The 15,020-nt window shown below is 43.1% G+C and overlaps 1 protein-coding gene and 1 pseudogene across 2 annotated transcripts in view; one reads left to right on the forward strand and one right to left on the reverse strand.

The window, feature by feature from the left end:
- Nucleotides 1–15,020, forward strand: part of Ak9 (adenylate kinase 9) — a 130,138-nt gene that overhangs the window by 55,712 nt on the left and 59,406 nt on the right. For both annotated transcript variants that reach the window (XM_006512939.3, NM_001370813.1), the window contains 2 exons: nucleotides 7,975–8,051; nucleotides 10,901–11,062. In XM_006512939.3, the coding sequence (XP_006513002.1) occupies nucleotides 7,975–8,051; nucleotides 10,901–11,062 (239 nt within the window). The remainder of the gene's footprint in view (nucleotides 1–7,974; nucleotides 8,052–10,900; nucleotides 11,063–15,020) is intronic.
- On the reverse strand, nucleotides 3,683–6,218 carry Gm18305 (predicted gene, 18305; annotated as a pseudogene).

Raw genomic sequence — 15,020 nt, forward strand, 5'->3', positions numbered from 1 at the left:
TTCCTAATAGTTATTCTGTAGAATTTCTAAACTTATACAAATGATTTTGAAACCCTCTATGAGAAAAATTGTATTTAGGGCTGTGTAAACCTTCATTGTGTCACAGGCTATTTGCCCTAGGATAGAAACAGGCATGAAACAGATTTAAGGAATATATTCCTTTTAGGCTGTAAAACCATTATCTGATAACGAAAGGCCGTAAAAGGAAATGAACGACTTATTGAGGTGCAAGAACAGAAGACACAGTATTGACTGGTTTATCTATACAAAACTTCAACACAAATGAGACACTAGGCAACTGATTTTCCCCTTGACAAAACTGTGCTAATTTAGACATAAAAATTATAGTTTTAAATTCTCAATAAACCACTGGAGCTAGTGACAGATGATGAATGCTTAGTTGGATAACTAGTCTTACTGAAACACACGTAAACATCTCTGTTGTTGCTTCTTATTCAAAGGCTAACCTTTAACAAACTGTGAAGTTCCTTGCTGAAATATGCTCTTAAAAAAAATAAGAAATAAATTTTAAAAAAACATCAAAAATCAAAAAACCAAAACAAACTAGGAAGGAAAGAGGGAGGGAGGGAGGGAAAGAAGGAAGGGAGGAAGGAAGGGAGGGAAGGAGGGAGGGAAGGAAAGAAGGAAGGGAGGAAGGAAGGAAAGGGAGGGAGGGAGGGGGAGAGAGAGGGAGGGGGAGAGAGAGAGAGAGAGAGAGAGAGAGAGAGGAGAGAGAAAGAAAACTGTGGGCTGGCAGTAGCAATGCATGACAGCATGACTTCATGCCTTTAAGTCTAGTACTCAGGAGGCAGAGGCCCATGGATCTCTGGGAGTTCTAAACTAGCCTAATCTACTTAGCAAGTTCCAGGACAGTCAAATCTACATAATAGAGACCCTGTCTCCAAAAAGAAAGACAATCAGACAGAATGGACTGGTGGGAGGGAGGGAGGGAGGGGGAAGGAAGAGGAGGAGAGGGGGAGGAAGAGGGAGAAAAGGAAAAAGGGGAGAAAAGAGAAAAAAGAGAAAAGAAAATGAAAAGAAAAAAGAGAAAGAAAGGAAAAGGAAAGAGGGAGGGAGGGAGGGAGGGAGGGAGGGAGGAAGGAAGGGAAGGAGGGAGGGAGGGAAGGAGGGAGGAAGGAAGGGAAGGAGGGAGGGAGGGAGCGAGGGAGGGAGGGAAAGGAAAACTGAATGGGGGAAGGGCTTGGAGATGGTCCACTATAAAGAGTGCATGCTAAAAAAATTGTACGCAATTTCACTATTACAACAGAAACAGTTATCAATCCCACAAACTTAACAGTCCAAATGTCCTTATGAGGATCTATTGATACAATGTTCCTTAATAACTGCGGTCCTGATCATCATTCAACAACAGTCTGCTTCTGCCTCATGGTTTTCCAGTTTGCCTTTCTCAATCAGTTTGCTGAGTGGTCCCCTGCAGAGGGGACCAGCTTCCTGTACCATCTGCATTTCTCTCTTTCTGTATCTCTTCCTTCCTTCATCATGAAAGCTTCTCTTACTCAAGTCAGACCTCTGTCAATTTTGATGAAACCTGTAGTCTTTCATCACCTGTGGAAATGAAGACAAAGCCTCTTCCCCAGACCTCCATTCTGATGTTAGAACATCTTCGAAGTGTGCAGCTTGATCTAATTCAGTGGTTTGTGTGTCTGTTTGTTCATTTGTTTGTACAATCCAGTGTCTTTCAGCAGCTGCTGCTCCTGCATCATTGTCATTCAAAAAAAAAATAGGTTAATAAAGCATTGTTCAGTCTATTTCTGGGCATCCTTTTCCCCTTTCTGTTTATTAAGCATCTCCTTTTAGGTTTCACTTGAATCTTTTTATAACTATAGACCTGTCGGATTGTGTGTTGTCAGTGGCCATCTTCAACAGTGGGTTCAACAATCTGGAGGGGATGTGGGTCAGCAATTAACACACACACATATGCATACACACACACACACACACACACACACACACACACACACACACAACACACACGGTGAATGAAGCAAGGCTCCAACAACTTTATTTCTTCTCCCCCAGTTTATATATTCCAGCAAAATCTTTCAAGCAATATAACAATTATAATGTGGTTACATTCTATTTTTAAGTGAATAAATGCAACAAGTATACATTTTAAAAAGTGTGTCCCCGACATGCTTACAGGATTAAACATTTTATGTATCACAGGTCGAAAAAACAGATCACTCCCAAGAGCCCACATACATTCATGATTACGTAACTTACTTAGATGAATGAAGTATAAGCAAGCAAGGTATTTTTTTTCAGGCAGTTCTCTCACCAGCAGGCTGCAACTTCCCATTACAAAGAGAGAATCAGTTATTTTACTATCTTAGAAAGTAGTCTTATAAAAAAAAAAACTTAAAAGAATCCCAAATATAAACTTTTATATAAAAGACAGTCATTTCTGCTTTCAGTCCTCAGGATGCACCCACTCACCAACAAGTTTTTATTACGTCATATTGGGAAGCCAAGGGCAAGAATGGGTCCAGGAAGTTAACCATCACCTTGAAAGAAAGAAGGACTTATTGAGGTGCAAGCACCAACCCAGCTTTAACAAGAGAGGCACATCAGCTGCCAAGTATCAAGAGTGTGCCTTTCTGAACTTTAAGTCGTTCCCCGAGATTTTCTACGCCAAAACCACTAACAAAAACATCTTAACTTTACTAACAACCTACATCTCCAAGTTCTTTCTGAGGTTGGTGGTTGAATCGTTAGTCTTCTCCTGAGGCAGTGCTTGAAAACAGTCAGTCACTATTCTCATAAGTGCCAGTGAGAGTGCCCAGTGAGAGGCTGGAAACGCCCGCCCGTAGAGTTTTCATACCACTCATAGATTATGAGGTCCTGAAGCTCTGCCTCTCGAGAGCATGCCCATCGTGAGGGAGCCAACCAATGGGCTGCATTTGATGAGTCTGAAACCTCTCTTTGCTGCTCTGCTTGCAAGGTCCCCAATAGTACGGCTTACCTGTAATATACTGTATGTTACAATATGCAAAAAAGTCTCCTTTTCATGGAAACGTGTGGAAGCATTGTCATTCTTAATTTGTAAGGATATTCCCATTATAACCATCACTTCCAACAAATGTACAATACAGAGTCAGCCTTTTCAGAACTCAGAGCAAAGCTTGTTGAAATCCTAAATATGTATCAATGGTTTGATATACAAACTTTAATTTCCTAAATTCTGCAAACTTTCATTTCTTTTGGCACCCTTAGGGTTACTTTCAGCAAGTAATGGAACTTGATTATACAAAAAAAAAAAAAAAAAATACATTTTCTTTGGCTTGTGGGCAAAAAATGGAAGTTTTTCTCTTTTAAACCTTTGCTCTTAATATGACATTTGTTATGAAATTCTGACGCTTCTGGAACATTTCCTATTAACAATTGGTCAATTTCTTTTTCTTGTGCCTATAGACCAGGCAATTCCATATGAGCTCAAATATGGGTGATATATAATAGATAGTTTCTGTTTCAAATTGTCTGTTGCAGTTGCATAAGTAATGATGTTAATTCTGAATAATTGGGAATAAGTTCAGCCAATCTTATATGTAACACAACCTTCTCTGTGTATTGTGAGTCAATAATTATATTTATATGTTCCCCAAAAATCTGATAAAACAGTAAGAATTATATATAGCTCTGATTTTTGAACCGAAGCAACTGCATCTCTGTGGCATGCCCTGCATAGGTGGGCAGCATGTCTATGTGAATAGGGACACCTGAAAGGAGAGAAGGCACTACATGTGGCACCTGATATGTTGGGGACAATGTGGGCACTTGGAGTCCTCGTGTGTTCACACAGGGGCCTGTCCTGCAACTCAGAGTAGACAGAGTGAAGGGACCAGGTGGACTGGGATACTGGAGCAAACGGTGGGCAGGGGGCAGGCCTTCCACAGTGGCATTCCTCCAGTCGTGTCCCCTCACTCTGAGGGGCTTCTTCGTTCTTCACAGAGGGTGGCGGGATGAAGATGGTAGATTTAACCAGAGACTGACTGTCGTGTTCAGTTCCTTGCTTTTCCAGTTCTTGTTCCTCTTCGGGTGTGTACTTGTAGGTGAAGGACGGAGGGCTGCACCTGGTCTCTTGTCCTGGAGATAATCACACATTGACAGAAGACACCACCCTTACTGGGCTCAGTAAAGTGGTGGGCAAACACTGAGACCTTCTCAGAGGGTAGCCAGCTTTTGCGAGCAAGTACCTTTGTTTCAACAGATCCTTTGATTTTATTAGGCTATGCCCTACTCTCTGCCCAGACATACTGCAGACCTTCATTTGAGCTCTCTGTTCACTCTGTCCACAGAAGAAGGAAACCCAGTTTTCTTTTCAGAGCTCATACCAATGCCCTGAGATGCAAAAGAAGCCAAGAGTCTGAGAATATGGTGTGTGGTGTACTGGGCAAAGTCACATATTTCTCCATATCACTCTCTCCACTCCAGTGGCTGCCAGAGGTGGCTGCTCCTCTGTTTCTGTGATCTGAGGACCAGGCTCACACCGGCCCTTCACGGACTCATTGTTTCCAGCATTCTCTGTGGTCACACACTGAGGGAAATCTTGGTTGTCTGCTTTCCTTTCTGCAGAGAGGCAAGGGACTCCTCCTCTGACTCACTAAAGTAAGGCTGATCTTGTGCTGTAGGAGTCACAATGTCCTCACCAAGCGATGTGACGGTGGTTTCACTGTCACAGATGTCAGCACTGCTCCCCATGGCTTGCAGGAACTCATGAACCTGGAGGTGGTTGAGGAAGGAGCAGTCTGTGGAATCCTCAGCAAAGATGCTGCTGTTGGAATGCTGACTTGCAGTTCTCAACAGATGACCTCTTTTTGACTTGGCAAAACTTAGCTGGCAAGTGCCTGGCACGTGACCTCTTCCATCTCCAAGGGGGTCTTTCTGCTGCATCGTTACATTCCTTGTGGATGGGATTGCCAGGGGTGCACAAGGCTCTATCTGGCTCCAGGACTCCTGGGCACTTTTCAGCTCACTGTTGCTCTCCAGCTCGCAGTGGCTGGACATGCTGCCATCATGACCAAAGTCGGGATCTGTAACAGCAGACTTCTGGAGCGCGTCTTTCTCCTGACTCTGAGCTTCTCTGCTTTTTTTCACTTTCCTCCTTGTAGCTAATGTTACTGTCTGCTTCCTCGGAAAGTCTGTCTGCATCAATGCTGTCTGTGACCCAAGACTTCTGTAACTGTAGCCAGCTTCGAAGACGACCCCTTCTTCTTTACAACTTTCTGAAGCTTAGGATCACTTTTGCCACCACCACCATCTTCAGACAGTGAGCCGATTAGACTCCTTCCTTTCTCAGCAGCAGGGGGCAGGGCTCCCTTCTCCTTTCTCTGTTTTATCAACCCATAAGTTTAGTTTTGATAGTGTTTTCATCAGACGGTTTGCAGTGTTGCTTCGAGTTGGGGGGGGGGGGGGTGTCTGCCACCTCCTTGGTGGAGGTCACCGAGGACTTACTTCCCTTCCAACCCTCTGCAGTGGAGTTCCAGAGACTTGGGAATAGAGAGAAGAAAATGCATTGGCCACAGTAGTGAGGACTTCAATTTGGCAAAATTGGCTTGTTAGAGCATAGTTTGAGTTCTCTACTTCCAACTGTTGCATCTGTGCACTCAGAAATACTTTAATGTCTATGCCTCTGGCAAAGGGTGATGAATTTAAAAATCTGGAAGGAATTTTAGAAGCAGTATCTGGTTCATCTCGTCCAAATCCAAGATTACACAGAATTTCTTCGGGATCTTTCTCATAAAGCTCCAGCGGTTCTGAAACACTTGACACCACTGCTTTGCCCAGACCCAGTGGAATTCACACTTCTCTCCCTTACTGATGAAACTGAAGTCTTCTCTCCTTGGCCAAGATATTGTTGTAGTTTTCAACTTGAGCATCAGGTTCGTGTAGGTGATTGGCTTCAGCTCCCAGTAACAAGTCATCCTCAAAGCTTCCTCCATTTCTCACAAACACACCCTTGGGCGCACCTCCACGTTGCTCATCCAGTGAACCTCCCAAAGGGGTGCAGCAGTCTTTGAGCCATAGCGATCTTCTCATTAGGCACGTTTTCTTGCCCCTCGTGGGTGTCTGCAGCTTCACACCTGGGAGGTTCTCTTCGTTGTCCTCATCCTTGTCCTGTGTTGTCGTCTCTGTGGACAGATCTCAGTCTCCCATGCCCGCCAGGAGCTGCAACACTTGGCCCAGGCCTTCCTCTGCTGATAGGGATCAGTTCATGGACTAGCTGGGGACTCTGTGGGCCCAGCCTGAGCCAGGGGCAGGGGGAGCTAGAGCCAGCTCTGCAGGAGGAGGGGAGGGACGGAGGGACAGAGGGGCAGAGGGAGGGCACGGCACGTGAACCTGGCCTGCAAGAGTGGCTCCAGCAAGCCGGGAGCTCTGCCCGACCCTAGTCAACATTTCCTAATTTCCAGGTTTCTTTTTAAAGACAAATACAAGAGAATTCCAAGTATATATGGACTTTCTATATATTGGGGTTCCAACTGCTCAATTTCCTGTAATTTTTCTTCAGTCAAGGGCCATTGCTCTTCCCACACAGGTTTGTCAGTTAACTATTTTAAAGATGGACGAGGCGTTGTTTTCCAGATACCTCCAGAATTTCTTGTTCTATAGAGTAGAGCTGCTCTGCCTTGTTTGATGGGCTACTTGTGGTTAAGTCCAGAACAGTGTGGCTGTCTGAGGCATGCGTCAGATCTCCAGTACCTAGTTTAGTTTTCTCTAGTTGCTCTGTGGATCGATGACAGAAAATACCAGGCTCATGTTCTTTGTTTATGGGGTACTAGTGAATGCCCTTTGGGAGGTTCCCATATTTAAAGAATTATCTCATAGGGAGTTTCTTACTGGTAAGGAATTACCCGGCATATCTCTTACTGATCTGCATTCATTAGTTCAGTGTCTACCCTTACCATACCTTCTAAAAATCCCAAAAGGCTGAGGTCCTCTAGAGAAGTCTGTAGGAATGCCTTATCTATAATCCCTTTTCAAATGATCTTGTCTCCCACAATTTAAAGAGAGAGGAAGAGAGAGAGAGAGAGAGAGAGAGAGAGAGATTTTTATATGTAGGATTATTGGCCATTACTTGTCTAATTACATAGGGGCAATAGCAGCAGTAATTCTAATCCTTTTATCCATGGGTGCTGATCAAGTTTTAAGGGTCTAAAAAATTTTTTACACTCTGAATTTGCAATTTCAAAAGCTAAAGTTTCAATTAATATCTGTCTTGAATCTGGATCTGATACTTTCTTGTTTATAGATTGCATTAATCTATGTAAGTCAATATCTGCACACGTGGATGCACATAGCCTTAGAGTCTAGACAAGAGCTTTAGATGCTCTGGAGCTGGAGTTAGAGACGGTTGTAAGCTGCATGTTGGTGCTTGGGATAACACTGGGAACCTCTATAAAAGCAGCAAGTATTCTTAAGCCCTGAGCCATCTCTCCAGACCCCAAGTTTTTATGATTGAAAAGAAACATTGTTTCCTATTCAACAGAGAAAAAAACTAGTGTAAAAGTTATAAATTGAACTCTCATACTATTATCCAGAAATGATTACTGTCTATAATTTGATTAACGTTAGCTTTCTAGTTCTCATATATGCTGCTACAAAGTTAAAATTATATTGTATATATAGTTGTATACTCTAGGTTTTTCTTCTTCACTTAACATTATACTATGGATCTCACCTGTGAAGTCTGAGGTAAACGTTCCAGATCCTGCGCCTTCCTCACATACCCCTTGGGGCTCTCACTCAGTGTAACAGCTCACCTGACCAACAGTTATAACACTCTATATCCTCTCAGCAAAAAACACTGCGATAAAGTTGTTCATTTCAAATAAAAGGCAGAGTGGGTACTTGAAGGTGGAGTCTTCAACGCTCACCACTGTGAGCATTTAATCCTATAAGAAGAAAGCTTGCCTGATTTTGTTTTTTGAAACTGAATTTTGTTTGTTTTCATTTCAGAAAAGTCAAAGAAGAGGAACTGAGACTGGAAGAAGAAAAACAAAGGCTGATGGAACTTGCAACTAAGAAATCAAAAGGCAGGCACAGACTAACAACACTGGTAGCACATCACTTAGCCTTGCCTTGTTACTGCTGCTTCTGAGTGGATTATAACGGCATCTGTCTCCCAGTTTGCCCAGGGTGCAAGTGTATGCCTGCACTTTTCATCCCCAAAGTGTTCTGATTTCCATATGAAATTAGTTTCTAACTGGGATAACAGATCCACGGGACAAAAAGATTCCTATCAGAAAAGGAGCGCTCCCAACACAAGACCTACCTGTGCGCCCTCTAAGAAGGCTACACTACAGACATACCTCTGTCATGCTTTACATATGGCTGTGGTAATTGCTTCCGCTGGAAAGATCCTGCAAGACCTGGGGACACAGCCAAACTCTTGCAATACCCATTGTCTTCATACTTAAAACTTCCACCTCTTTTCTAAAAGGACTTTCTCTTTAAGGTTGAGGTTCCCAAACTGGGGTCTGTGAATTAGAGTAGAGGTCTGTGGACTGCAATTCTATGTTCAATAACCTTTTAACTAAGCCTCAGTGTCTCCTCTGCCTATGAACACAGACAATGAACCACAGTGATGCTAGCTGTCCCTCAATACAAATGTCACTTGACATCAGTACAAATGCAGACATGTTTCTATTGCATCATAGTTTATATCTGTGTTTACTGCTGTTCCTGGTAAAGTAATTATGAAGACTAATGTTAGGGTTTTGTTTTGTTTTGTTTTTTAGCACATTTGCTATAGCCCCAAATACTTCTGTTTTAACAACTGTTTTTCAATATAATTGGTTTCTGGTTCCCACCCCGGAAATAAGTGTTCAAATATTGTAGCCCCGGTCAACAACCTCCCCAAATCAGGAGACAGTAAGCCAGAAGCACTCTGCTGAGCAATTGCTAAACACCCCATTCATGGAAACTGCCAGGGTAACAAGTGACAGTCTGGGGAGATGAATGATTGATTAATCAGCAGGTAACTAATATAACACATGATCAATAGTCAAATTACAAATAGTTCATGGCTCCTAAAATGTCTTTTGACTCATTCTGAAACTTTGTGAGGCACAGATGTCCCAAAGAGGTTTTAAAAAAAGAGGGTGTGAACTCTTTATAATTTTATAACATTATACTTATATAATGTTACAAATATTTTCTAATCTACCTAAGATAGATAAAGATAACATAAATGAGTATACCTAAATCAGATGCATAAGACCTTTTTTTGTTGTTTTGGGTTTTTTTGGTTTTTGAGACAGGGTTTCTCTGTGTAGCCCTGGCTGTCCTGGAACTCACTCTGTAGACCAGGCTGGCCTCAAACTCAGAGATCTGACTGTCTCTGCCTCTGCCTCCCAAGTGCTGGGATTAAAGGCATGTGCCACAACCCTGCTGCATACGATTACTTTTATTATTGGATATTTTCTTTATTTGCATTTCAAATGTTATCCCCTTTTCCCTCTCTCCCCACCCCCAGAAACCGCCTATCCTATCTCCCCTCCCTCTGCTTCTATGAGGGTGTTCCCACCCACCCACTCCCGCCTCCTCTCCCTCAAATTCTCCTGCACTGTGGCATCAAGCCTTCACAGAACCAAGGGCCTCTCCTCCCATTGATGCCCAAAAGTCCATCCTCAGCTACATTTGCGGCAGGAGCCAGGGGTCCCTCCATGTGTACTCTTTGGTTGGTGGTTTAGTCCCTGGGAGCTCTGGGGGGTCTGGTTGGTTAATAATGTTGTTCTTCCTAAGGGGTTGCAAACCCCTTCAGCTCCTTCAGTCCTTTCTCTAACTCCTCCATTGAGGATCCCCCGTGCTCAGTCCAATGGTTGGCTGCGAGCATCCACCTCTGTATCCACCTCTCAGGCACTGGCAGAGCCTCGCAGGAGACAGCTATATCAGGCTCCTGTCAGCAAGCACTTCTTGGTATCCACAATAGTGTCTGGGTTTGGTGACTGTATATGGGATGGGTCCTCAGGTGGGGCAGTCTCTGGATGGCCTTTCCTTCAGTCTCTGCTCCACACTTTGCCTCTATATTTGCTCCCATGAGTATTTCCTTCCCCACTCTAAGAAGTTTTGATAAATGATATATTATTGAAAAAGCATTCAAGTTCCTTCATAGATTACATCATTTCCTCACAAGCTGTAGTAAGAGTCTATGAAACCTGCCTCACGTTTGTGTGTGTTTCCATAAAACCTTTAGCCTAACACAAACATACTCACTGCCCTGTCTCAAACTTGGTTTTAAATCAGCTCCAGATGCCAGAGCATCACCATCGGAACATGACTCTTGGAAGAAAGGCAGTGGGGAAAGAAACGCAATGAGAACTCAGAAACAATTGTGTCAGTTTCATAAATATGTGAGAGAGACTAGGAAATGGGTTCTCTCACACCCTGCCATCTCCCTCTGAAGGACTTCTATGTAAAGTTTGCAATTATACTTCCTAAATGTAGAATGAGCACATAAGTTTATATGCTATATTATTACTACAGTGAGATATAATAGACCTATTATTAGCTCTGTGCTAGCTATGAATCTATATGGGGAGTTAGTCTGGTACTGCCCAATAGGAGCATGTAAACCCAGTTAATTTGGCTGTTTCTTGCCTCTTGCTGTTAGAGCATTTGGGGCTGATATAAACATTTCTTCTTTTAAGGGAATCCCTCCTCTGGTTCTCCAAGAGCACTCTGATAGAATGACTGTCCTTCTCTACCACTCCATATTATTAGATACAGTACAGTAGTCATTCGTCTATGTTCATTCACCCTTGAACCACACACTGGAGGAACACCAATCTTATGTTTATGTTCTGCTCGGTACTTCACACTATCCAACAATCCCTTGTTGACTTTAACCAAATAGTAACTTATTTCTTGTAATTCTCTGTAGATCCTGACTATCCTGATAATGAAGCCGAGGAGGAGGTTGAGGATTCTGAAATTCATGAAGAGTCTGAGGCACAAGAAATACCTGAGTACACCCGAGGGTCATCATTGCCTGAGGCGTCTGAAACATCTGAGACCCCAGAAGGAGACCATGAACCTGAAGCAGGTGAGACTTGACTGATGGGTATGTGTGTGTGTTTGTGTGTGTGTGTGTGTGTGTGTGTGTGTGTGTGTGTGCATGTGCGTGTGAGCATGATGGAAGCTGTCTAGGAATGCAAAGGGGAGGACCCTAGAGAGTATGCAGTCCTGGGACAGTGGTATAGTCTGTAGGACATTTTATCCAAAAAGCAAGACTCTATGTCATGTGATCCCATTTTACATGTAAACACAAGAGCATCGAAACTAATACAGAGTCACCAAGATTCCTGCAGTAAGCACTTCTTATTTTGTGCTCATACATGCTCTGCTTTTTATCTCACTTCTTTATAAAAGTGTCTTAGCTGGGTGTGGTGGCACAAGTCTTTAATCTCAGAACTGGAGAGGCAGAGGCAGGCAGATTTCTGTAGGTTCCAAAGAGGCCTGGTCTCCATACGGAGTTTCAGGACATCCAGGACTACATAGAACAACCTTTCCTCAAAAAAAGGAAAGAAGGAAGGGAGAGAGGGAGGGAGGAAGGGAGAGAGGGAGGGAGGAAGGGAGGGAGGGAGGGAGGGAGAAGGAAGAAGAGAGGGGGAGGGAGAGGAAAATATAAGTTTTAATTAGCACAGAGTAAGTGTACATGGTCTGTACATAGGGGTATACTATGATAATTTAGTGTATTGTATAATGTATGATAATGAAATCTTTAATCTTTTAGATAAGTTGTCATCTTTAACATGAGTGGTTAGCTAACATGAAAGCTGCATGAGACAAGAAGAGTATGTTGAAGTTCCCTGGAGATGTATTATGTGCCTTTGAATACTCACACATGCTTTCATTTATTATGTGTCTGTGTACACACACACACACACACACACACACACACACACACACACACGTGCATGCACATGCTCTGGCTCATAGAGTCTGGTCTGTGAACAAAAGTCCTGGGAACAACCAAACCTCCTGCTGGCTAAAGATTGCTCCAGATAATTTAGCTCTGGTCATTCTTTTTTTTTTTTCCTGTAATCACTGTAGTTCTCATCCATAATCAGACTTGCAGAAGGTTCTGCTCTTTCCAGGACCTCTGAAGCCCGCTCTGCTCCTTGTATAGACATCTACCCAGGGAATGTGTCACTCAGCTTTACTGTAGACATCTTTGTATCTTATTCATACTCTCACACTCACACTCATACACACTGCACACACACTCTTACTCACACACACTCACACTCACACATACATACTCACACACACTCACACACACTTTCTCTCTCTCTCTTATATACACTCACACTCACACACATTCATACACTCACATCACACATACATACTCACACACATACTCACACACTCTCTCTCTTACACACACACACATACACACACACACACACACACACACACATTTATATTCTTTCCCTCCAGCTGTCGTACTTTGGGTTGGTTTGGGCAGGTGTGGTGTCTTTCTGCCCATGTTCTCATCAGTGCAACAGTGTCTTAGTTTCATCACTGTTCCATTGCTCTGGGGAGACACCATGACCAAGGCAATGCTTACATAGTTTAACCTCAAGTATGTGTCACAAATCTCAAATGCTACTTTAGTTTTGGAGAGAACATTCATCTTCAGTTAAGAATTAACAGCACACGATATAGGTTAACTTTAGAATAGAAATGGCTGGGGGCAGGTTTTCAAGAATTTTTATCTTATTTTTTGGATGACATCTTTTTAGTAATTTATTCCTTTTTATTCACTTTACATCCTAATCACAGCCCCCCTCCCTCCTTTCCTCCAGGTCCCACCCTTATATCTTTTGGGTACATACACAGGAGTGGTATAGCTGGGTCGAACTATTCCCAGTTTTTGGGGTTTTTTTTTTGTTTGTTTGTTTGTTTTTTTGAGAAACTACCAAACTGATTTCCAAAGTGATTGTACAAGTTTGCACTCCCACCAGCAGTGGAGGCGTATTCCCCTTGCTCCACATCCTCATCAGCATGTGCTATCACTTGAGGTTTTTATCTTAGCCATACTAATGAGTGTAAGATGGAATCTCAGGGTCACTTTGATTTACATTCCCCTGTTAAGTGCTTCTTTGCCATTCAAGATTCCTCTATTGAGAATTCTCTGTTTAGCTCTGTATCCCATTTTTTAATCAGGTTATTTGGTTTGTTGGTATCTAACTTCTTGAGCTCTTTATATATTTTGCATATTAGCCTTCTGTCAGATGTAGGGTTGGTGAAGATCTTTTCCCAATCTGTAGATTGCCATTTTGTCCTATTGACAATGTCCTTTGCCTTTCAGTTTCAAGAGGTCCCATTTATCAGTTGTTGATCTTAGCACCTGAGCTGTTGGTGTTCTGTTCAGGAAGTTGTCTGCTGTACCAATGTATTCAAGGCTATTTTGGTTCAAGGCTATGATACTTTTATCTACTGTATATTAAGACGTTGTTGCTACCACACTGCAGAGTCATAACAGACTTGCAATGTTCTTGGGAACTAAATTGCTCTCTAATTTGAGAGATACCTTTCTGTTCAACTCATAGCCCTATCTAAACTGGGGAGGGAGGGAAGAGAAAGAACCATTGTCTTCTCCAGTCCCTCCCACCTTCCCCTGAAGTCTTTTGTTCTTTATAGCAAAGCCCTTTCACTCCCATGGGGGCCACTACAGGCATCTGCCCCTGGACTGGTGGTGAGCTCTGACACCTTCTTCACACCTTGACTTAATTTTGTTTTCATCCTATAGTTTTTCTGGTAGGCTTTCAGGATGTTTGTAATCTTATAACTATTTAAGCCTTATATCCCACATTTTAAGACCTTAATAAAGAAGTTTAATTGAAGGTGCTGGGGCTGAAAAGATGTTAAGAGCATTCACTGCTCTTGGCAAGAAGACCTGGGTTTGGTTCCCAACACCCACAAAGCAGCTTACAACTGTCTATAATTCCAGGGGATTCAACACCCTCTTTTAGCCCCACAGGTACTGCTTGTGTGTGGTTCGGCAAAATACCAAGATATATGAATTTTTAAAAATTTTTATTCATACTTATCTCATACAATTAATCTGACTCTAGTTTCCCTTCCCTATTCTCCTCCCAGTATCCCTCCAACTTTCTCTCTCTCCCAGATCCACTCTCCTAGCCCTGTCTCCTCCCAAAAGAGAGCAGGCCTTTCAGGGACATCAACTGAACATGACACAATAAGGCCAGGCACAACCCTGACATCAAAGCTGAGCTAGGCAACCCGGTAGGAGGAAAGGGTTCTAAGAGCAGGCAAAATACTGAGACACCCCTACTCCCATGGTCAGGATTTCCCCCAAACACCACACCAACAGCCATATGGATATAGAGGACTGACTTGCAGACCTCTTGAGCCCTGCTTAGTTGATTCTGTGGTTCATGTTCTCATACTGTCCTTGACCTCTCTGGCTCCCACAATCCTTCCTTGCCTTCTTCTGTGGCATTCTCTGAGTTCCAGCTAATATTTGGCTGTGGGTCTCTGCATCTGCTCCCATCAGCTGCCAGAGGAAGCCTTTTTGATGACAACTGGACTAAGTACTGATCTATGAGTATAGCAGAACACCAGTAGGAATCATTTCATTGATTTATTAGTTGATTTATTGTTTAGATAGATAGAGAGGGAGGGGGAGAAAGAGAGAGAGAGTTGTGTTTGGTACTACCTAGGTCTAGGTCCCTGGGCATTCCAGCCTCTGTTTTCTGTCTGTTTTCTGGTCATCCAGGCAGTGTTGGGCATGTGCTCCCTGTCATGGTGTGAGCCTCAAGTTAGACTAGTCATCAGTTGGCCACTCCCACAAGTTCTTTGCCACCACTTCCCCAGAACATTTTGCAAGCAGGACAAATTGTAGGTCAAAGATTTTGTGCCTGGGTTGGTGTCACAGTGCCACCATTGGGAGCCTTGCCTGGTTACAGAAGATGGTTGGTTCAGGCTCTTTATCCTCCATTTCTAGGAGTCCTCACTGGGGTCACCCTCATGGA

This window comes from Mus musculus, chromosome 10 (assembly GCF_000001635.26).
Source record: "Mus musculus strain C57BL/6J chromosome 10, GRCm38.p6 C57BL/6J".
Lineage (NCBI taxonomy): Eukaryota > Metazoa > Chordata > Mammalia > Rodentia > Muridae > Mus > Mus musculus.